Below are 21954 nucleotides of genomic sequence, written 5' to 3'. Positions count from 1 at the left end.
ATCGCACAAAATTGCAAAAAAAATGGATTGTGCTGGTATTGTTAATTTGTTTCCCTAATTCTATCTTACATAAGCATTGTCTTATTGTGTGAACCATCTTACACCATTCTCCTGTCTATCAGGTAGGAATGCTCTTTCCAGATAACAGATTTTATGACTTTTGCACTAGTTGATTGTGCTGCATGTTTTTAGTTTGGTTTTTCTGAGCCAAAAGTAATACTAGAGATGCAGAGATTGGTTAGCACTGTGTTTTCCAGCCACTGTTTCCTAGCTATTACCATTAATACACAAGAACAGCATGGCCGACTTGTGGGCCTCCAGATGTTACTGAACTGGAACTCCCATGTTCCATATTACTTAGCTTTGCAGGCTAAGGCTGATGAATATTTCAAGTCAGCAACATCTGGAGGACCACAAGTTGCTCATCCTGCATAAGGTCTCTTGGATTTGGTAACTAGATACAGATAATTAGTGGTTTGTAATTAGTTGCTTTTTCCAGTAATTGAGGTGCAATTAAGGTATAGCATGATTGGACCTTAACAGTGGGCAACTCAACTCCTTTGTTGGTATAATTGTTACTTTCTTGATTACTTTAATAGTTAGTAGAGTTTGCCTTTACTAAACAATGAAGGATGAATATCATATGCTTCAAGCACTGGCATGTGCTATTCCTTGTACTTTGTTGAAGATATGGAAGTGATTATGAAGTGGATGGGAGGAGAATGTTTTCTGTATCATATGCCAGCAATTTTATAACTTTCATATTTTTTTAAAAAAGTAACTGAAAGGGTAAGAATTCAAGTTACATCTGATAAATGTAAACGTAAATGGTTATCTTTTTTATTGACTTATTGGTTGGGGGACTATCTTAGAATGTAGCTGTAATTGTCCACTCTTTGAATGTAACTTGCATACTTTGAGACACAGGCTCAGCTGTTTCTGTTCCAGGTTCCTGACCGTGTTTCTGAGAGATTATGGTTTGCATAAATAGCCATGGACTTTGTTTAAGATTATCAGTCCATAATCACATGTACTTCTGTTGTTGTTTTGCCTTCTTGTATAGTTTTGCAAAGGCAATCAAGTAATAGCAGAGTATTCAGCTGCTGCATAGCTCAGTGGTTTATATATCAGAATTTGGGAGTTTGATTCCTCACTGTACTCCCCTAACAGGGCCTGGATGCGATGATTCATACGGTCCCTTTCAGCTCTGCAGTTCTTATAGGATGATGACAATGATGGCAACTCTAGTCTTCACATTGCTTCTGCTCCTTCTTTCTCATAGAGAATGGACACCACTTTGTCCACCATGAAAGAGAAAATTAAGAATGCACAGTCTGCTCTGCCCCTTTTTACATGCCTCCATGTTAAACCTGATGTATCAGAACTGATGTTTGCAGGTAAGTGTTTTATCACCTTAATAACATGAATCATTTAACATTAATGTGTGTTATCTTGACTGGAAACAGCTGAACTATACTGTAATTCTTGGATGGATGGATGGATGGATGGATGGATGGATGGATGGATGGATGGATGGATGGATGGATGGATGGATGGATGGATGGATGGATGGATGGATTGCTTCTGGACTTACATTATGGCTGAGATCCATTTTTCAGATTTGCTGGCAGCTTGACACCCACACTCTCAAGGGGAGGCCAAAGAAGTCAATTTGCATATTTGAATTTTTAAACTGTTCAATTTTTTTAAATTAGTGCTGTGTTGTACTGAAAAGGTTAGTGCAATGGTTTTTAGTTAGCTGAAAAGTGGTTTTTTAAAAAGAAAAAAACCCACTGTAGTGTCGTCTATTGAACATTTTTTAAAACTGAAAGTGCTGGACCCCACCCACCCCCCAAAAAATGACAAAACCACTCCCATGCCTCCTAAAGAGCACAATGAAACTTTCTGAGCAAAATTTTTCAACAGTTACAGAGTGGGGGCTGGAGGTTTCAACATAGCTTTCAGTGCTGTGCTTGTTGTCCACCCTGGCTCCTACAAATGGACTGTGATGTTCATTGTACATTCCAGACACAGTATGATCTTCAGCTCACTTCTCAGGCATGAATGTATCTGCATACACATATATTTAGACCAGGGGTTCTTAACCTAGGGGCCATGGACCACTAAGAGGTCCATGGTTGGGCTTTGGGGGCCTTGTGAACTGGTTGTGTTTTTGTGTGTTATTTGGGGATACAAGGACCATAGCATTCAGCAGATTCTCAAGGGAGTCTGTGACCCAGAAGAGATTAAGGACCACCACCATAGTTTGATGATGTTGCCTGTAGTTGCATTTCAGGACTGCCTTTACAAATAGATCAAATTGCTAAAATACTTAAGAAATTTTCCCAGTTTGATTTCTCACTTTCAATTTTGAGCTTCAATATTCTCCGATTTTGCACCAGTAATAAATAATCCATAATTCACTCATTTTTGTTTATTTCTGAACTTTGTTCATATAGTTGTGCACAATATCTATCTATCTGTCTGTCTGTCTGTCTGTCTGTCTGTCTGTCTGTCTGTTGTACTGTTTTGTACTGAAAAACATTTTCATCAGTTTATTGAGATAGCACTTTGAAGCAGTTTACAAAGTAAAAATGTAAGACTACAAAATATAATTAGACCAGCAACATAAGACATTTAAAATAACAATATAAATTAGAAAATAAAAACAGGCGTCCTTTCACTCAAAAGTGGATTGCAATATCCAAGAATTTAAGGTGCATTTAAGCCAAAGAGAAGACTACCTGCACATTCCAAGGTGAGGCAGTCTGTGAGGGTAGAGCCATCACAGAAAAGACTCTCACCTGAATCCAGTTGGCAAGCCAGTGTAGACACATTGAATCAAAAAGATTTACATTAGTGTTGACTTTCTTTTCAGCAGTTTGATTCAGTGAGTCTACTCAGGCTGCAACTAGCAATTGGATTTAGGCCATTGTTTCATGCTCAGCAGTCTAACAAATGTGTTTGACATACACACGAGCAGCACCTCCAGCTGATTTTAAGGCTCATATAGGTGCAAGTGCCCTTCAAACATACTTATCTTACAGTTTTGAGTACTTGCTGTCTTTTCTTATAGGCTAAAAATACTTAATGGCATGTAGGTGCATTGATTAGATTCATGCAAAAAAAAAAACATACAAGATTGCATTTCAAATTATTTCTTGGATTGTTTTTTGCTTCTTTGGATTATTCCTTTCAAATCTCATCAAACTGGATAGTTGTGTATATGCAAGCAATCTGAATTAGTATTATGTTAGTTTGAGTAATTTCAGCTCTTCATCTTAGTCAGTTCTCTTTTTATGTCCCTCTGGTATCATTTAATTTAAATACTTTTCTTTGTCTCACTTGGACAAAAAAACAAAAAAAACCCATAATGGCTAAAATTAAACTGTAGAAAAACAGTGCACAGAAGGGCAATCATATATAGTGGTGCCCTGCTTGATGACAATAATGCGTTCCAGGAAAATAGCTGTTAAGCGAAATCATCATCAACCCAAAAAAAAAACCCCCACAAAAACATTGGAATGCATTGAAAACCAGTCAATGCGTTCCAATGGAGGAAATACCTCATCGTCCAGCGAAGATCCTCCATAGGGCAGCCATTTTATGATCCCTGTGTTGCGAACAATCGGTCCGGAAAACAGCGGGTAGCCATTTTGCAAACAAATCATCATTTTGCGAAAAAACGGTTCCCGAAGCAGGGACCAAATTGTCGAAAAACCCCCATAGAAACATCATTTTGCGATCGCTATAGTCATCGTAAAGCGATTTTGTCGTCAAGAGGGGTCATAGTCAAGCGGGGTACCACTGTAGTGATTTTCGTATTCCTTCAGGCTCCTGTTCCCCGATTGGGTGCATGACGAGTTGAACGTCCAGTTTCACAACTGGTTGGAGATCAGTCACATGAGAGCTGCACAGTTATATTCAATGGCAGCTGGTGACTGCAGTTTCAGAAGTTCTGTGAATCCACTGTGTGTTTTACTCTCCACTTTAAGTTACCCAAGGTACTGAACATCTTTGCAGAAGAGGATCCAGCACTTTTTGTAATTTCATAAATTGCAGATCAAAACCCAGAGTAGCTTGACAGCACCTCGGAAACTAGAGTCATTACCCACCACTACTTTATGTTTAAGATAACATAAATAAATAGGAATGTCTTAAAGAAATGAAGCAACAAGCTTTTCTTTCATTACTTTATCTATGGATTTTAAGTCAGCTGGTTGTGCTACTTACAGGTGTCTTTATTCAGTTGAAATATCAATCTTGGAACAACTGGGTCAAAATTTCTGCTACCTGCTAGCAAGTTTCAAAATTGAAGATTTTTGAATTCACACTATTCATAAAATTTTTGTTCCTAATGGATATTCATCATGCCCAGGACCATAAGTAATTATTAATAGTCAGACACACTCTATAGGGGCGCCTGCTGTAGCAATGAGTAAGAAAGAGATGTGTTTAGACTTGTTCACAGGTGGTTTAACTGTAATTAATTTTGCCACTTCTCTGTGTCACCCATAGGTATCTTGTTTTTAAATGTTGTCTGTATAGGTTGAACATTTTGGCACATAGTTTGCTGAAGGGCTCCCCATAATAGCATGATAGACTCCTAAATGAGTTCTGAAAAGATGAAAGGGGCAGGTGCAGGAAGCTGTTCAAGATCAGAGTTAAGACTATTCTCATATTGGCTGAGCCACTAGAAAGCCAGGAAGCTAGACACCAAGGGTGTTGCTGTACACCGTGATGAAAAGCGATGTTGTACAGTGTCACTGTCATGAATTATATTATGCAATGTCACATAATCTGTTCAGCCATATTTTGTCTTTGTTAAGTATTCATTAGCATTAACTCAGAATACCTTAAGCATGATTCAGAATTTCCTGAAAACTCTTTCGTAAAAAAGTGTTCTGAAGCAGATGTCCAAATAATGGTTTATGCTAATTACAGCTAAGAATGACATTTGTACAGAGCAAACTTGGATTAAGAGAGCTTTACAACATACTCAGTTTTCTTCCTGATTTATTGCCCAAGAAGCCCAACTTACAAAGCATTCTTCATATCTACCCTCTGAGGGAAGCTTTGATTTAGCAAGCTGCACTGAGATTTTATTCATTGACATCCTTCAGTCTCGAGAGACTATGGTAACGTGCTCTGTATGGAGGACTTCAATGCTGTATGCAAAGCTGGAGTGTCCTCTCCAGGGCACAAAGCCTGGGTAAAATAATATGGAGGATAGGCTGTTACCCAGGCGGCAAATCAACCCTCTCCACGTCGCTGAAATAGTCCAATGGAAAGGGAAGAGCCAATACAACTAGTTCCAGCGATGTCACAGGAGTTGCCAGAATGACACAAACTGCCTCTGGGACTCCGGCTCTGGATTTTGCCTCAAGGTTAACTCCTGAAGCCTTTTCCATCGAAAGGGACACCGCCTCTCTGCATATGCCCCCAAGGAAAAGCTGATCTGCGGTGGCATAAGTAGATAGGGAATGAAGGGATGAATATAAAAGGGTTATATTTGTTGCTTCTTATTCGTTGGAGTCTCTGGACCCCAAGAATATGAAGCAACAAATATCTGATGAATCAGGAATATTTAACAAATATCTTGATTTGTTTTTATATTTATCCCCATGTCTAGTTCTGATATACAGTAGCTGTTTTACTAATCTGACAGATTATTCTAAATATGAAATCTTCATCTGGTTGCAAATATTAAAGATAACTACCAACAAGAATGAGTCTTTACATTTAAAAATCATGATTTAAATTGAGTCTTGCTGACTAGTGTTTTAAATTGTGAGTTAAATCAACTTGATTTAAATCAAATCCATCCTGCTTGTGTACAAGGACTGAACAGATTTTTGTTGTTGCTGAACTAATTGCACCAAGAGTCTCATAATCGTAGAGCAAATTTTTCTGAGATGCAAGAAGCATTTTTCTGTTTTCATAGGATGGCATCATAATATTTCTGTTTCCGTGGGGTGGTCTCACTCGTCTCTTGTAGCACAGACAACTCAGCATCTTCTAGTACTTCAGAGGCTAGCAGATTTAATTGTGGTGTAAATTTTTGTTGACTCAAACTCATTTCATGAGATGCATGAAGAATCAGTGAACCAATTCAGCATTTCAACCTGATTAGTCTTTCTTATTTGAAAGTCACCATTACCTCTGTCCTCCTCACTATGAAAATGGGTGTCAGTTCAACAGTATGACACTTGACTTTGTTCAAGTGTACACACCTATGTGGTGTGCAATTTGTGAACTATAATTTTATAAAATTCTGCTAATTCAGAATTGATTTGAGGACAGGGGTACCGTACGTTCCATTACAGGAGGAACAGGAAGAAGAGCAAAGCTAAAAAGATTAGGCTACTGCTACTGCTGTTCTTTCTCTCTGTGTATGTCGAGTGAAAACAATACAGTGCATCTGAATAGGCTCTAGCAATAAAAGTATAGTTTGTGAATGCTCATGCCATGCAAACACCGCACTCTTGTACATCTACAGAAATAAATCCTTTTGAGTTCAGTGGGGTTACTTCTGCATATGTGGATATACCATCCTAAATCTGTTAGCTTTTAGTTTCCTCAGTACTCTTTGTAACCATCCTGTTGGCCCTCAAATCTGTTTGTTCAATCATCGCTCGTTGAATGGAGAGTCAAAAATGATGTGAATCTCATAAACTGTTTTACTCAAGAAAGCTTTTCTTCCAAAAACTTTGGTTTGTTTTTGCTGCTGAAGAAATTTTTGACAGGCTCAGAATTAAAGGGAAAATGGTCTGTCTTTTCTAAAATTGTCCATTGTTTTTGGTCATTGTTACGCAGCTGTGCTTCTGAAAATATTTTTGTCCATCTTTCAAAACAATCCAAGTCATCTGGGAATGTTCTTATTCAATGGATGCAGTCCAATGTCTTTGTAAGGGTAGCATTCATACAAAATGATTGCTGTGAGCTCAGAGTAGTTCTGTTGTACAATGTGCGTCCTCTGCTCACTCAGTCAGGCAAGCAGCAAAACATATAATTAGAAGAGGCAGAAGATACATGCATGCTACTTTTATCCTCATCCAGCCTTCCTCTAAATGAAAATGTCCATTCTCAGATCATTAGTTATTGGCATAAACATGAAAAGGAGGGTTAACTCTTTGCCTTCCTCTAACAGAGGATAGCGTGGCTCCCCAAGTGCAGTTGGACTGCCACTCTCTAGCTAGTTGCTGAGTGTTGCAATCTGACAATATCTGGAGTGCTGCCGGCTCCACTTTAATATAATTCTAGATTCACATGTGTATGCATTGCAGGTTAACTACTATATATTCATATCCTTGTGTGGTTGGGTGGATAAGAGAGAAGAAAATTAGTGCTCTGGGATTTGAGGAGTCTTCTTCACACGGGTACTGTGCCTGTGGTAAACTAAATAGTATCTGGTGTTTTTCATTTCATGCTAACTAGCATTCTTTGTTAAGTAGAGGGAATTTAATTTGGTTTCCTTTTTTTTCATTAGTGCATTCCAAAATTCAGTTTTCTCCATAAATTCAATTGAAAGAATTTGAGCTTTAAAAACATTTGAAACAGGGAAACTGATAGATTCACCCAGAGTGCTGATCAGCATTTCATGCTAACCAATATTTTGTTTTCTTTTACAAATTTATTCGCAGATTGGGTAGAATTCAGTCCTTATGAGATTGGGATGGCTAAATATGGGACCTTTATGACTCCCAGTTTATTTGGCAGCAAATTTTTCATGGGAACAGTAGTGAAGAACTATAAAGAGAATCCTTTGCATTTCTTAATGGGTAAGTAATTGCTTTGAATTATACCCAGTTATACAGAATGATGCCCAGTGTAGTAGAGTGATGGATAAGGATTCAGGAGGCTTGGGTTTGAGTCCTAGCTCAGTCATGGAAATTCACTAGGGGTGTGGAACTAGTAAAACCAGTTCTTAAATATCTCACATTGAATGCCCTATTGGAGTCATTGTAAGTTGGTTCCAGCTTCACAACACCTAACAACAATGCAGAATTATATTTTCCACCTTTTTCTATTCATTATTTAGGTATTGCTGTGCCCTTGAAAATTATATTTCAGAATTAAATATGATCTGTAGTAATACTATCTGTAGTAATAAACAAATGTATGTAAATATTATCCATAATAAACATATATAATAACTAACAATTTCCATCTAGTTTTTATTTTGGCCATTACCTTAATATTCAAAAGATCGTTATATTTGTTATGTTGTTAATGTTATAGCAGTTCCTCTCAGGTAGACCACTACTGTCACCACACAGAAGAAACGGAGGAAATATAGTCCTACTTACAAAGGGCCATCTAGTGAAATTTCACCCACTCTTGGATATTTGTTTTAATCGTAACATTTATACAGTGCCAAAAGTAATTATTCCTGAGAGTATGTCATACAGGACAGAAGAATGGTTTGGACCACTTGATTGGTTCTTAAACCCTGCTGCTTTCTGTGGGTTCTGGCACACAACACAGTGATGAATAATAGCAAATGTGAGTTGGCTTTGGTGCTAATAGAACATTTCTGTCCAATGCGTGGCTTAAACTTTGATTATTTAAACATGCATTTAGGTGCGTTAACCTAGTGAACATCCATTTCAACTGTTACCAAGATACGATCTAGTTTTAAGTTTTAAAAAATGGCTCAAATTACGTTGATGTAACATACACTATGTAAAGATTCTCATGCAGTTTGGAAATTAAATATTTCCAACTTCTGTCCTGAAGCTCCCGAGGTACCCATGTAATTCCTGGAACTGTTGGAAAGCTATGGGAGCTCCAGCAGCGGAGAATTTGTTAATTGGTGACATCATCACCAAGATGAGTTTATCAGCAGTGGCAATTTTCAGTAATTAAAGGCTTCTCCCTCCCATCCTGTGGAACCCATGGCTTCTCAGCAATGAGCAGGATTACAGAGGAGACTTCAGACAGAAGCTGGAAATATTTAATTTAAAACATTTTAAAAAATTGCTGATGACGACACTATCAACCTCATGTGGCATAAGTTATGGCAAAAGGATTTCATACATTGTTATTTATCATAATGTAAATAATTATTCTTTTTCCCCCTCTGTAGGTGTTTGGGGAAGTGCATTTGCTATATTATTCAACAGAGTCCTTGGAGTTTCTAATTCCAATTCGAAGAATAAAGGGCCCACAATGGAAGAAGAGCTAGGTATTGCAGTTTTTGAAAAAAATATGATAGTTGGCAATAATGGCTGCTGAGTTTTGTGTCCATGCTTAGATATAATTTCTGCTCTCTTTATTTTTTCCTCACAAAACTTTTGCAAGATTCTAAGATACCTTGACACCTTAAATATCTAAGGTACCTTAAATATCTTTGTAGTATTGCCCTCTAGTGAGAAAATTCAAGAGGTTAATCTACTGGTGGCTTCTACAGCTTGGAGAGGTGACTTCTTCGGATTACAGCTTCCAGGATCCAGTGTTCAGTTTGACTGGGAGATTCCATGAGTTGTACTTCAAGAAAATAGTAACGCTAATTATAATGAAGGCCTATGTCCAGAGAGAATAAGTGTCTGAATTACTGGAGTACAGCAAAAGGACTATTTCCCTCACATCCTTTCCTCCGCTTCCTTGCAGCATCTGGCCTGTCACTGTAGAAAGTAGGATGCTGTACTAATGGCTGCCACCTCTGCTCCAGCAGCATTTTTCTTATGCTAATTAATCCCACCAGGAATCAAGACGTATCTTGTTACTTATTTCTGCCTTGATCTCCTGTCAGATAATGCTTCCTGTTCTGTCTTCAAATGTTTGATTTGTTTGATTATAATAAGAAAAACTGTGTTCTAGAGCATCAATGCAATTTATTGTACCAGTTTTTTAGCTCTTAGAAAAAAGGTGGGCTGCCCTGATGAGATCTGCTCAGATCTTATAAATCAATAGCATCTCATTAGACATGGGATATTCATATTTGTATCCCTGGGGATATGAATATTGGTACCACAGATGTCTGGGAAGCCCAGACTCTCTCTCCCAAACTGGCAGTTCCATTTACCACTCACCATGTGGTGTGCACAACCAGTGTTGTGCTCATTGCTAATCTGGGAAGCAGCCCATTCAAAAAAGTGACCAAGCAAGGGAAAATCCCAGAAACTGACTCCCAGAATCCCAGAAACCATTTCACACCCAAACACAAAGCAATTATCAGAGCTCTTTTTCAACAAGTGGTAGTAAGTACAGGGGATTATCCTATAGACCATCTTGACTGCTGTCACTGATGATGTCAACAGTCAGGCTGCCCTTTGGTATGCAGAGCTTGGCATCCTTTTTCCTGCTGGCAGTGTGGGCATGATATTGCACAATATTGGGCCATTTCCTGCGATTTTGAATCATGGATTCAGTGTCCCACATTCATAATTCAGAGGGTTGTTGTTTTTTCTTTTTTGAAATATTTGTTTTTTACAATTACCACATGTTAAAATGCACATGTTAATTAGGGCACATAATTTTGTGCACATTGCCTTCTCTCAGGCACCTCATAAGCCTCAAAAAGGGTGCATTCTTAAAGCAAGCTGCATTTATTCTCATTGTGAGTCTCAGGAGATGCAAAAACACTACTTTAATCAAGATCCAAAAACATTTTGTCCCATATGTGACTCAAACTATGTGTCTAGGATTTCATGACAAAGTGACAAAGAAGTGGCCTCACTCAATTATCTGGAAGGCAGTTCTAAGCATTTGAGGATAGCAAAGCATAAAGCAGTCGAAAATTAGGATTGCCAGTAAACCAAACAATTTATTAATTGTAAATCAATAAAGATTCTCATGGCCTTCTAAACTAACAGATCTCTGATGGTGTAAGATTTCCTGGACTACTGCCTGCAACATCAAATGAGAGGGTTATGCTCAATTGGCAGGAACAAGTAATCTGCCAGTTGAGAAAAACATACAAAATGTCTGATGTGGTGGGCTCTAGTCTATAAAAGCTAAAACCACAATAAACATGTAAGGTCACAAGATGCTTTCTGAGCAAAAGACACATCATGACAGACTTGTAGGGCTGCTCCATGGAATTTTTAAAAGAATGGATTTAATTTTCCATAAAATGTTCTAAGTCTGAAGTGGCCATAGCCAGCATTTGAAAACATTCCTTTTTGGGACTGTAGTTGCCAGAATCCCACAGCCCAAGAATGGCCAATAAGTATTCCAGCTGAGGAATTTTGGGAGAAAATTATTGGCCTTTGCAACTTGGACTTTTGTGCTCACAAACATTGACATTTGTTGAGAAATAGCCATGGCAATTGCTTTGCCTTTTGGATGAGAAGTGGTTAGCAGTATCATGCCATTTCCTAGCATTTTGAATTGTGGATACTTGCCACTAAAAATAGGACATTTTATGCAATTTTTTCTGAGTGAACCTTCTACAGCCAGGGGACCCCTACCAAGAAGACTTTTTTGGTTGTTATATCCCCATTTATCTCATTTGATAGGCCAAAACTCCTAAAGTGTTGGAGTATGGCCCTTGAGAAAGGAGAATGCTATGAGAAAGAAGGGGAAGAAAGTGTGAAGAGAGGAACAATTAAGAGAGGATGAATCAATGGATTCAGAAATCTCTGCTGTCCTCCAGGTTCCCCCCTCCCATCCCCGTATAGCTGATTTTGTGGCCCCCCCAGTAATTGGCAGCAATTGATCTTCTGATACATTTAAAGTACTGTTGAATTTATGTTTCGAATCCTTGCGTGGCTGTGGAAATTTACAGCAGAGGTGATGGAACTGGTAAAACCACTCCTTAAATGTCTCACTTATCTTGACAGTTCTTTTAGGATTTCTATAAGCTAACTCAAACTTGATGACCTATGACACACACATTTAAATGAATCAGTCTTGTAAGGCACCACTCACCTATGTCCTAGTGATTTTAATAGGTGTCCATTAGATGGGATTTATACTGGATTTGGTCCTAAACCTAAAAGAGGAAGAAAATCCATTGCAACATCAATGAAGCACAGTTAAGACAGTTGTTTCAGTGGGATTAGGTATAAATAACTCTTACATTAGGCTGAAGGCAGGCATTTAGAATCTGTACGTGTGGCTTTGCTTCCTTTTCAGGTTGTTTCTTTCGCCTTGCTCTTATTTGGTCACCTCTCTTAAATGTCTGTTGTTTAACTTTACTGTATGGTATTCACATTAATGACAGAGTACTGTCTGAGTAACTATATATTGTGGAGGGGAAAAAAGAAGTAAATGTGCCATGGCATAACCTTGACGTTGATCTACTTAGACATAGATTGCATAAGTGCATGACTCTTGTAAAAGTCATAGCAAATATAATTTAAAGGAGTCTTTCTGTTTGTTGTCTGAAATACAAACCTTTCCCAGTCATTCCTGTATGAAGTAAAGAAAGAAAGAAAGAAAGAAAGAAAGAAAGAAAGAAAGAAAGAAAGAAAGAAAGAAAGAAAGAAAGAAAGAAAGAAAGAAAGAAAGAAAGAAAGAAAGAAAGAAAGAAAGAAAGATTAGGCCCACCTAGTCTGAGGCTTTTAAAACTTTGGAGCAATTTAGCAAGTTCTTTGATATGAACTTTCAGGAGCTTTTTATTCCATGTGTCTAGTCATATTATATTCAACAGCGAGAGATTCATGACTAAAATGTTTGAATTGTTTAGAAACATTAGTTTATAACAATGCTAGGAGCTTTTGTAAGGCAAAATGAGTTTTTAATGTGGCTGGAAACCATTTTGTACATTTGTTCTGGGTTTCATAAGCCATAGTTTAGGAAGCCGTGTTCTAAGACAACACATTCCTTCATACAGGAATCCTACAAGTGAGAAGGATCTTGGAATTGTCCTTGAGTTGCCATATGAGCCAGCAGAGTGATGTGACTGCAAAAAAGGCAAATGCTATTTTGGGATGCTGTATAGTCTCCAGCTATTAGTTCCCTTCTGTTTGGCACTTGTTCTCCCACCAACCTAGCGGTTCGAAAGCATGCAAATGCAAGTAGATAAATAGGGACCACCTCGGTGGGAAGGTAACAGCGTTCCGTGTCGAAGTCGCACTGGCCATGTCACCACGGAAGATTGTCTTCAGACAAAACGCTGGCTCTATGGCTTGGAAACGGGGATGAGCACCGCCCCCTAGAGTCGAACATGACTGGACAAAAATTGTCAAGGGGAACCTTTACCTTTACCTATTTGGCACTTGTTAGGCCTCATCTAGAGTACTGTGTCCAGTTCTGGACGCCACACTTCAAGAAGGATGCCAGCAAACTAGATCAAGTACAGAGGAGGGCAACAAGGATCATAAAGAGACTGGAAGCCATGAGGAAAGACTGAAAAAAACTGGACATATTTAGCCTTGAGAAAAGAAGACTGAGGGGAGATACAATAGCCCTTTTGAAATATTTGAAAGGTACAGAGGTGGGGCAGAATCTGTTTCCTCCTCTTGCACACATTTGGCACTTCAGTCCTGATTTGCTTTAAGCCAGAGTTTAGCATTTAATCCGTATTGGGAAATTCTGGTTTCATATCAGTGAAGTAATGAGGATATAAATCCAGGATCAAATCCCAGTAAAAGTATATCATCCCTGAAAAAAACAGATGCTGATGTGGAATAGGGCAGAGCCATCATTTTGTATGTATTTCTACTTCTTCCTGTTGCTACTTCTTTCAGCTTGTGTACATGTTTAGTGATGTGGTTGCAACTATAAAAGCTTTCTATGTGGCTGCCTTCCATGTTGCCAAGGTGAATACAAAAACTTCCTCTGTTAATAGTGGCTCACATTAGCTGCAGTCCTGTTGCTTAGCATACTAAGTCACAGCTATGGTAGGCCCCCTGAATCAGTGGAGATTTGATGTGTCAACTTCACTGTAAGTTCCATTGATTCAAACGGTCCTACTTTGTGACTTAATTTGCTAAGTAGCAGGATTTCAGCCACTGTCTCCTTCCTCTATCAGGAAAAAAACCCCCAAATAACTGATTGGGTATGATTTACCCATATATGAAGATGTTCTGATACATTATAGTAAGAATAATGTGAGAGCCAACCGTGAAGGAGTGTCTTCATGGCCATAATAGTATAAGAAAAGGAGCCTAGGGTACACGTTTGAGAGGTTTAGTGGTAAGGAAGAGGTTAGGTAGGTGTCTATAACCTTTGCTGAAGTCAGATTATTCGTTTTTAATTTTGTTAAATTTAATATAAATATTTTAAATGAGATGCTGGAAAGAACAAGACAGAATCCCTGTCAGATGGCCAGAAAATATAGTAATAAAACATTAAATGTTTTCCCCAGTCTCTTTCAATGCAGAGTAGTGTGTATTGCAGGGTTAATTCAATAAAACATTTAACTGTCTTGAGCTTTTACTTTTTAATTTGTTTGCTATTATACATATGAAAGATCCCTTGGAATGGGACAATAAATAATCTGATGCACATTTTTATGATTCCTTGGATGTGGCAATACTCTGTTAAAGCTTCTGTGCAGGGGAATATGCACCAAACCCCTTTCACAATGTGCAGAGCAGACTGTGAGAGCCCACATAATGGTCCAGTATGCTGTCACCAAAGGTGTATCACCACTACTTTGGTCCCTTAATAAATACCCATAGAAGTCTCTGTATGTACAGAGATGTGTGGAAAAGTCATACAGTATATGTCAGTAGGGGTGTTGATTTTCCGTGTCCCCACTGGATGGGGTAACTTTTGTAATTGCTTTTGACTCTCCCATCTCTCCTATTAAAGCCTTGCTTGGTTTTTCCCCACAGAAAATATCAGGCTACGGCATCTTGTAAGCAATGATTCAGACAGTGATGATGAATCACAAGAGCCAAAAGGTAAGTCACCAAACATGACACTTTTAAGAAAGTATGTCCCATTGGAGTAAGACATTGCCTTAAAAAAGGAACATAAAGGTCATAGGTTAATTAAGACCATTGCACAGAGTAGACAGTTTTTATGAGTTTTTCTTAATGCACAATACGGAATAAATAACCAATATGGACTGAATATTTTATTTTCACATACAGATGAAAAAATGTCAATGATATGTGCTTTGATATGCTCAGTGTATGTGTTATTGTTGACTGTGTTGATTAGGGTTGATGATAGATGAAGGCCAAAGATTGATTGATTGAGTGAATGAGTGAGTGATTCAAAATGTTTTTACCCCACCTTTCTCCTTAAAAGGACCCACCCAAAGGCCATTTTTAAGCCTTCTCTGAAAAACAAACCTGAAGATAGGTCAAAGATATTATATCCTTATGGCCAACAGAGCTGAGGCTGGGTCGGTTTGTTTGAGTGTGGCTAGTAAACTCATGGCAATGTTGAGATTTAAATTTTTTGATTCCTAGCTCCTTAGCTGTCATGTCAAATCCATTTTGTACTCATGTGCATGGTGTTATATGTCAGTAACACATAGAGATATGTACACACATACATACAGGGAGACTAAAGAAACTTCTCCATAACTGTGGCATTTATGAGCATATTTAAAGCCTGATTATATGCCCACTTAAGTTAAAGCATTTGCACTGGGCTGATCCCATGGATTTCGGTAGGATCAGTTCTAAATGTATTCACAAGCAATTAAGCCCATGGAACTCAATGGAAAAACATGCTTATGATACTCTTAAAACTCTCTGTGTGATATACAACTAGAGGAGACAGTTTTGTTACCTCTCCAAGTTATAGGCAGGATACTGATGCAGGGTTATGATTCAGGCCGCCTAAGGACTTGGCTTAAGAAACCTCAGAGTGACATTGTTTCTGCCTCAGAATATACCTGATGTGGAGTGATTATGCAACCCTTTCTGTCCTGCATAGAATTACAAAACACTTGAAGCTGCTTCGTTGAATAGTCAGCTAAAGCATCATTTATTGCATTGGCATGTAAAGTGCATTTTCTCTTCTGAAAAGGCATAATTTCTGTGACAGTGGTCACTTGAAGGTCTGTGGCTCCACCGAGGCATTTAGTCCCTTCGCCAGTGGAGATCACAGCTATTTCATACCATTGTGGCATTCATAGTTGCTGTGTCCCATTCATCTCCAAGAGGCCACTGGCTATTGCTGAGCTTTGAGGGCCAAGCTAGTCCCGTCTCAGGTAGCTGATCTGCAAGTCATTGTTGGACCGATATTTAGAAGTTTACCTGCTTGTTAGAACCTGCGCCATCTTGTACTCTGTTGCTGGCAAAGCTTTTGAAAGCCTGATATCACTTCTATGTGGTGATTAGAAATAAAGTAGACTTTTATTGAATTATTAATTCAAGAAGAATGTATGATCATTTTTCTCTAATGTGTTATGTGTTGTCACTTCTTCTGTGCATCTTCTGTATACAGGCACAGAAAACCCTGATGCTAAAAAAGAATATGAACAGAGCAGTCAGGAAAGCTGGGTCCAGCGTATGTTTATGGCTCTAGTGGGAGACAGCGCCCTTTTTACCACCAGAGAAGGTCGTGCTGGCAAAGTACACAATTTCATGCTGGGCTTGAACCTCAGTACATGTTATCCACTTTCCCCTCTGGCTGGTCTCATCTCTCAGGAATCTGTGGAAGATGATGAAATGGATACGGCTGTGGCAGGTCAGTACATATGCCTTTGGCCACTCACTTACAGAATGAGAGAAATAGATTATGTTAATCACTGAATTAAATGTTGTCTATCTCTAGCCACATTTGTTCAGAAGTCCCATTTTCAGTGAAACATCTCTGTGTTGAAGATCACTCCTTCTGTCTAAAGTCACAGTGTATTGAAAATATGTCACCGTTGACCTACATGCATTATACATATCTCTATATCTTCTCCTTTGGAATCCATGCACTGTGCTCAACAATGAACAATGAAATGGCAGAAAAACTGATGAGAAGCTGGAATTTCATCAACAAAGGGGTGGAAATCCATTTGTTTTATAATGATTGGTGGATGTTACTACCTTATACACAGCAATAATACTAACTACCAAAACATCAAGAATAATGTAACTAATATGTTGGCCAAAGTTCTGTTGCTTAGTTATACCTGCTAGCACAAATGGTGTAACTTTCATCAGGTTCTGGCAATTGATGAGTCCCTGCTTGGTGATTTAGGTCAGTGGTTCTTAACCTGAGTGATATCGGGTTAAAGGGGTGACATGGTTGTGAAGGAACAGAAGGGGGGGCGATATGGGGTGATGGCGGCTGCAGCCACGGTGCTGGCAGAAGATCTGACAGGCGGATCCAGAGCAGCTGGTGCTGGCAGCGGATCCGGTGCCATCACCACCGCCAATATTGGACAATAAATGGTTAAGAACCACTTGTCAATGAAGATAGTGAAGTTGCTGGAAGCTAGAATGGTAGATTCTGTGGTAAATACTGTACAGGATTTCTGGTTTATTAGTTTTCTCCACTAAGCTTTTTAACACCCACATCACTGAAATTTGGATGGATATGTAAGCAAAGCAGTGCTTAGTATATATGTGTTGTAACTAGATCACCATACTCTTCCTCCATTCATGCCTTGGGTATCTCTATCGTAACAATAAATGACTTTTAAAAGTCATTAGGTATGATGAAATTGCTTGTCATTGTGGAATTCTAAATGGTACTTAAGTGTTTGAAAAGCTAAACTGAAACAGCAACATCTCAAATGGCATTTGTTAACAGAAATGCTTTTTCTAAGTGGCTGTGTCATCATTTCCGCCTGTACATTGATAAATATTTTTTTCATCCGCTTCTAGTTGTTTATAGCTATCTGCTACGGATATTTACTGGTAGAACAAGAATGGACCTCTGACACACTAAAATGTTGAACATAGTAGGTGAAATGCTTTTTAATGGCAGCTTTAGGTTTTAAACACCACCACCCTGACTTTGCAAGATCAAAGTTTGCATCAGCAAGCATTCAATTATGCAGCAAGCCCTTCTTGGTGTTTATGGCAAGTGACTTATTCATAGATCTGTCCTCTGTGGCCTAAAACCAGGTGCTAGTTCTAAAAAGACTAGTCTCATTAAATCAGTTGTTGAATGGTAAATCAGATTAACACTTGTACTAATCCCATTGATTCAATGAGTTTACAGGTGTTATTGGGACTACCTGTTAGATTTTGGCCTATGACTTTATCCACTCTCTTTATCCATTGTTGATGCTTAGATTTCTTTGATCTGAAAGTGCTGCCATTCTGTTTTGTTCCCAGACTCAACTTGCTTTCTCAGTATTCACCAACTTCTAACTGAGGACTGAGGAACATGTGGCTATTCAAAGGTTGCTGAATTGCAACTTTGATCAGCCGACATGAAGCTAGCCTATAATAAGGGCTGGTAAGAACAGGGATAGAAATCTGTTGGATTCATAGTTCCTTTGCTAAAATATTGGTGTCATGTATCCCAATACTAGGAGCAGGATGAAGCCCATCATATCTCAGAAATACATATATTTCCAAGGGTTGCAACATGCTGGGGCAAAAAATGAAATATACTGTATTTTTCGCACCATAAGACGCACTTTTTCCCCACAAAACAGGGGGGATGGAAAGTCTGTGCATCTTATGGAGCGAAGAAAACAGATTATATTTCCCTGTTTTCTTCTCCTAAAAATTGGTGCGTCTTATGGAAAGGTGCGTCTTATGGAGCGAAAAATACGGTATACAAAACCATGAATACTGTACATTCCTCTAAAAACACATGACTATTTTTTTTCTATATTTGAAAGGTGCTCACACACTTCATTCAGTGGAGCAGTATGGTAAAATGCATAGGTTAGGAAACTGCATGAAGTGTACTTTTGGGAAAACAAGCAAGAAAAAAATTACACTTCAAAGAATGATTGAGAGTTCAATTCCCCACTGGGACTCAATGATCCAAAGGGTCCCTTCCAGCTCTGCAATTCTGAGATTATTATCAGTTGAGAGAACAACAAAATCTCATGGCCAAATAGGAAACGGCCATGAGAGTGAAATGGCCAAGAGTGAAATGGGGCTCTGCAAAACATAGTGAAGATAAAACTGAATGATTTTTACATCCCTAGATGGTAGCTGCTATACAAAATGCTTTGCAGGGACCCACCATTTTCTATGCTCTGACATATTGTCCATTAATCTTTATTGTCTGTACTAAAAATTCCAGATTATTTTAACTTTTTTCTTATAGAAGTTGTAAGAATCCTTACTTCAGTTTTCAGAACCATTTTCAGTTCAATATTATATTTTTGCTCTTTTTTTTTCAGTTTGGGCAACAGAACTTCTAAAAAAATATTCCACATCATAGATCTAAGACACAACAGTATTGCCTTTTTTTAAAAAAAATAGTTGTCTTTCTAAATATATTTTAAAATATTTTTGCATTAATATGTTCAAAGAACGTATATAATACGCCAATACTCGAACACACTGGTGGTAGTGTTGCTACCTGAAGGGTCACCCAAGCCACACAGGTCTCAGCTGAGAAGCCAGACTAACTGTGTACACCAACCACCAATTATGATGCAAAGGAATAAATCTATACTACATTGGTCATTGTCTGGGTCAACAGGCTATAGCCCCTGACATCTGATGGACAAATGAGCTACAGGGCCCAGCAGATGCTGTTGAGAGACCAGGACAGGCTGCTGTAAAGCTACTGGAACAAGGTAAACACAAAACGTGGACTCCTGAAAATTTAGAAATCATGAAATGCTATTATAAGGCAAACCCAACAGCCTGTGGTTTTCAAGAAAGATGATGGAAATTTGGAAAAGGGTGTACCCAAATAGTGACAAAACTGAACAACAGTGAATGGACCAGAGAAGTTTTATCATCTGGAGTAAAGTGTTTTCAGAAGTGGAACTGCAAGAACTAGGAAAGAAAAATCAACACAGGACAATAACCATGGTATGGAAGACAAATGGAGGGTAGATGTAGACACAATAGTAGAATGTATCAGTAGAGAAACAACCTATGAAACAACCCGGACACTATGAGTTGACAGAACAGCAGACATCACAGAGGGAAAAAACAGTAACCCATATTGATCAAAACACAGAAAGACAAAGGCTCCCGATCTTGCACCAGTTGCAAAATAAACCAATAAAAGATCTACTGACAGATGCAAATATAGTAATCAGAGCAATTCCAAACAACACACTAAAGAAAATAAACCAGCTCATGTATAGCATTGCTACCGTAATTACCATGGAACCTAGTTACAAGCTGCAAAAAACCCCAGAAAACTCCTGGCATTCCAAAATGGAAAATTTGGCTGAAAAAAATTAAACAAATTACATGCAGATATTAGCAACTTAAAATACCTGAAGATTCAAAACTTAGAAGTGATAAAGTAAAAGCCAGACTATGCAAAAGATATGACCTAGAAAGGAAAGTTGTTGAAATATGGAAAAGTTAAAACAACAGGTAACAGCTACAGCAAAGAAAATTTAAAGTTATGATCGACAGTTGGAACAATATAGGGAAAACATGCATTTTTAAAATAACCAGTTCCCATTCTATAAATCACTAGGATAAAATGCAGAGCAAAAGAAATTAGGCCCATGTAAAGATGATGCTCTAAAATTTTAAGTCTCCATCAAATTATATCGGTGCAATTTAATCATTTACTTCAAAATTCCATAACTGAAGATTGGATGACAACAGGCCACACATTTTTTATAATAAAAGATCATCAAAAGGGCAATGAACTCAGTAATTATTAATCAATCAGGTGCCTTCCAACAATATTCAGGCTGCTCACAGGCGTACTTGCAAGATCAATATATAATTATTTAATCGAAAAACTCCCCATACCCAACTAAACAGAAAAGGAAATTTAAAAAGTCAAGCGGCAAGAAAGATCAGCTGCTTGTTGATAAAATGATACTAAAGAATGCAAAACAATGAAAAACAAATATCAACAAGTCTCAGATAGTCTATAAAAAGGCATTTGACTCATTGCCACACAGCTGGATTAAAACCTATCTAAAAAATTTGGGATTAGTAAAAATATTCAGAAGTTCCTCAACAAAAGCAAACATATTATTGAAAACTGTCTTAATGGCCTGTGGTGAAGAAATTGGGGAAGTTTGTGTAGCGAACAGCCCTGACCTCACCTGCCTGTCACTGTGGAACATTGACGCAGGAGCCAATGAGAGAATGGAAGGCAGAGCCAGGGGGAGGGGGAAAAGATAAAAAGACCAGTAGAGGGAGTCTGAGATACTGTGTGTCGCTTAAAAGGAATGAAGAGTGAGTTAGAGAACTGTAAGCATGGAAATTGAAGCAGAGGTTTAAAAGAGTTAAGAAGAAATATTCTAATAGATTCAATATAAGTGATTTGCAGCCTGTAATTTATTCTATGAGTCCTTACTGATTATCATCTTCCCTTGTTAAATAAAAGATTTAGTTTTGGCATCACACGTGTCCCAACATTTAATTGATATTAAAGCATTAATATCTGGTGGCAGCGAAGAGGAAGGAAGAGCGAGAACCTTGTGAAGGCCAAGGGAATCTACTCATTGGTGCCCCCTGGCACTCTATCAACTCTGTCAATCATGACAGTTAGCACCAAAAGAGGCGTATTTCAACAGGATTCTTTGTCACATCTCACTAATCCCTATGTCAATAATTTTAATAAAACCTGGATTGGGCTACCATATTTCAGAACAAGCAGGAAAAATCAATCATTTGTTATACATGGATGACCTAAAACTATATGTAAAAAGTTCCATGGAGATAAAAAAATTGGAGATCATGGATTACTGCAAATGAAGCAGATAGTAGAAGAGGGGGAAAGAACCCTAAATGATTATATAGCACAAGTAGAGAAAAATTACTTAAGGTGAAAATGGAGAGTATTTTGAAAACAACTGAAACAAAGGCTCAATATAAGAAACAACAATTTGAAAATAAATAGCTAGAAAAATAAACCACTAAATGGAGAACACCTGAGAAATATTGATGGAAAGCATGACCATAATTCAGCATGGGCATAGCTAAAACTGGGGACCCTTAAGAAAGAAACCGAAAACTTGATTTTTGTTGCACAAGAACAAGC

The 21954-nt window shown here is 38.2% G+C and overlaps 1 protein-coding gene across 4 annotated transcripts in view; it reads left to right on the top strand.

Moving 5' to 3' along the window:
• Positions 1–21954, top strand: part of PLA2G4A (phospholipase A2 group IVA) — a 112609-nt gene that overhangs the window by 63634 nt on the left and 27021 nt on the right. For all 4 annotated transcript variants that reach the window (XM_020795117.3, XM_072998117.2, XM_072998119.2 and 1 more), the window contains 5 exons: positions 1283–1397; positions 7644–7781; positions 9089–9187; positions 14730–14798; positions 16300–16542. In XM_020795117.3, coding sequence (XP_020650776.2) covers positions 1283–1397; positions 7644–7781; positions 9089–9187; positions 14730–14798; positions 16300–16542 — 664 coding nt within the window. The remainder of the gene's footprint in view (positions 1–1282; positions 1398–7643; positions 7782–9088; positions 9188–14729; positions 14799–16299; positions 16543–21954) is intronic.

This window comes from Pogona vitticeps, chromosome 4 (genome assembly GCF_051106095.1).
Source record: "Pogona vitticeps strain Pit_001003342236 chromosome 4, PviZW2.1, whole genome shotgun sequence".
NCBI lineage: Eukaryota > Metazoa > Chordata > Lepidosauria > Squamata > Agamidae > Pogona > Pogona vitticeps.
The sequence above is the reverse complement of the archived record's forward strand: the minus strand, read 5'-3'. Positions and strand labels throughout refer to the sequence as shown.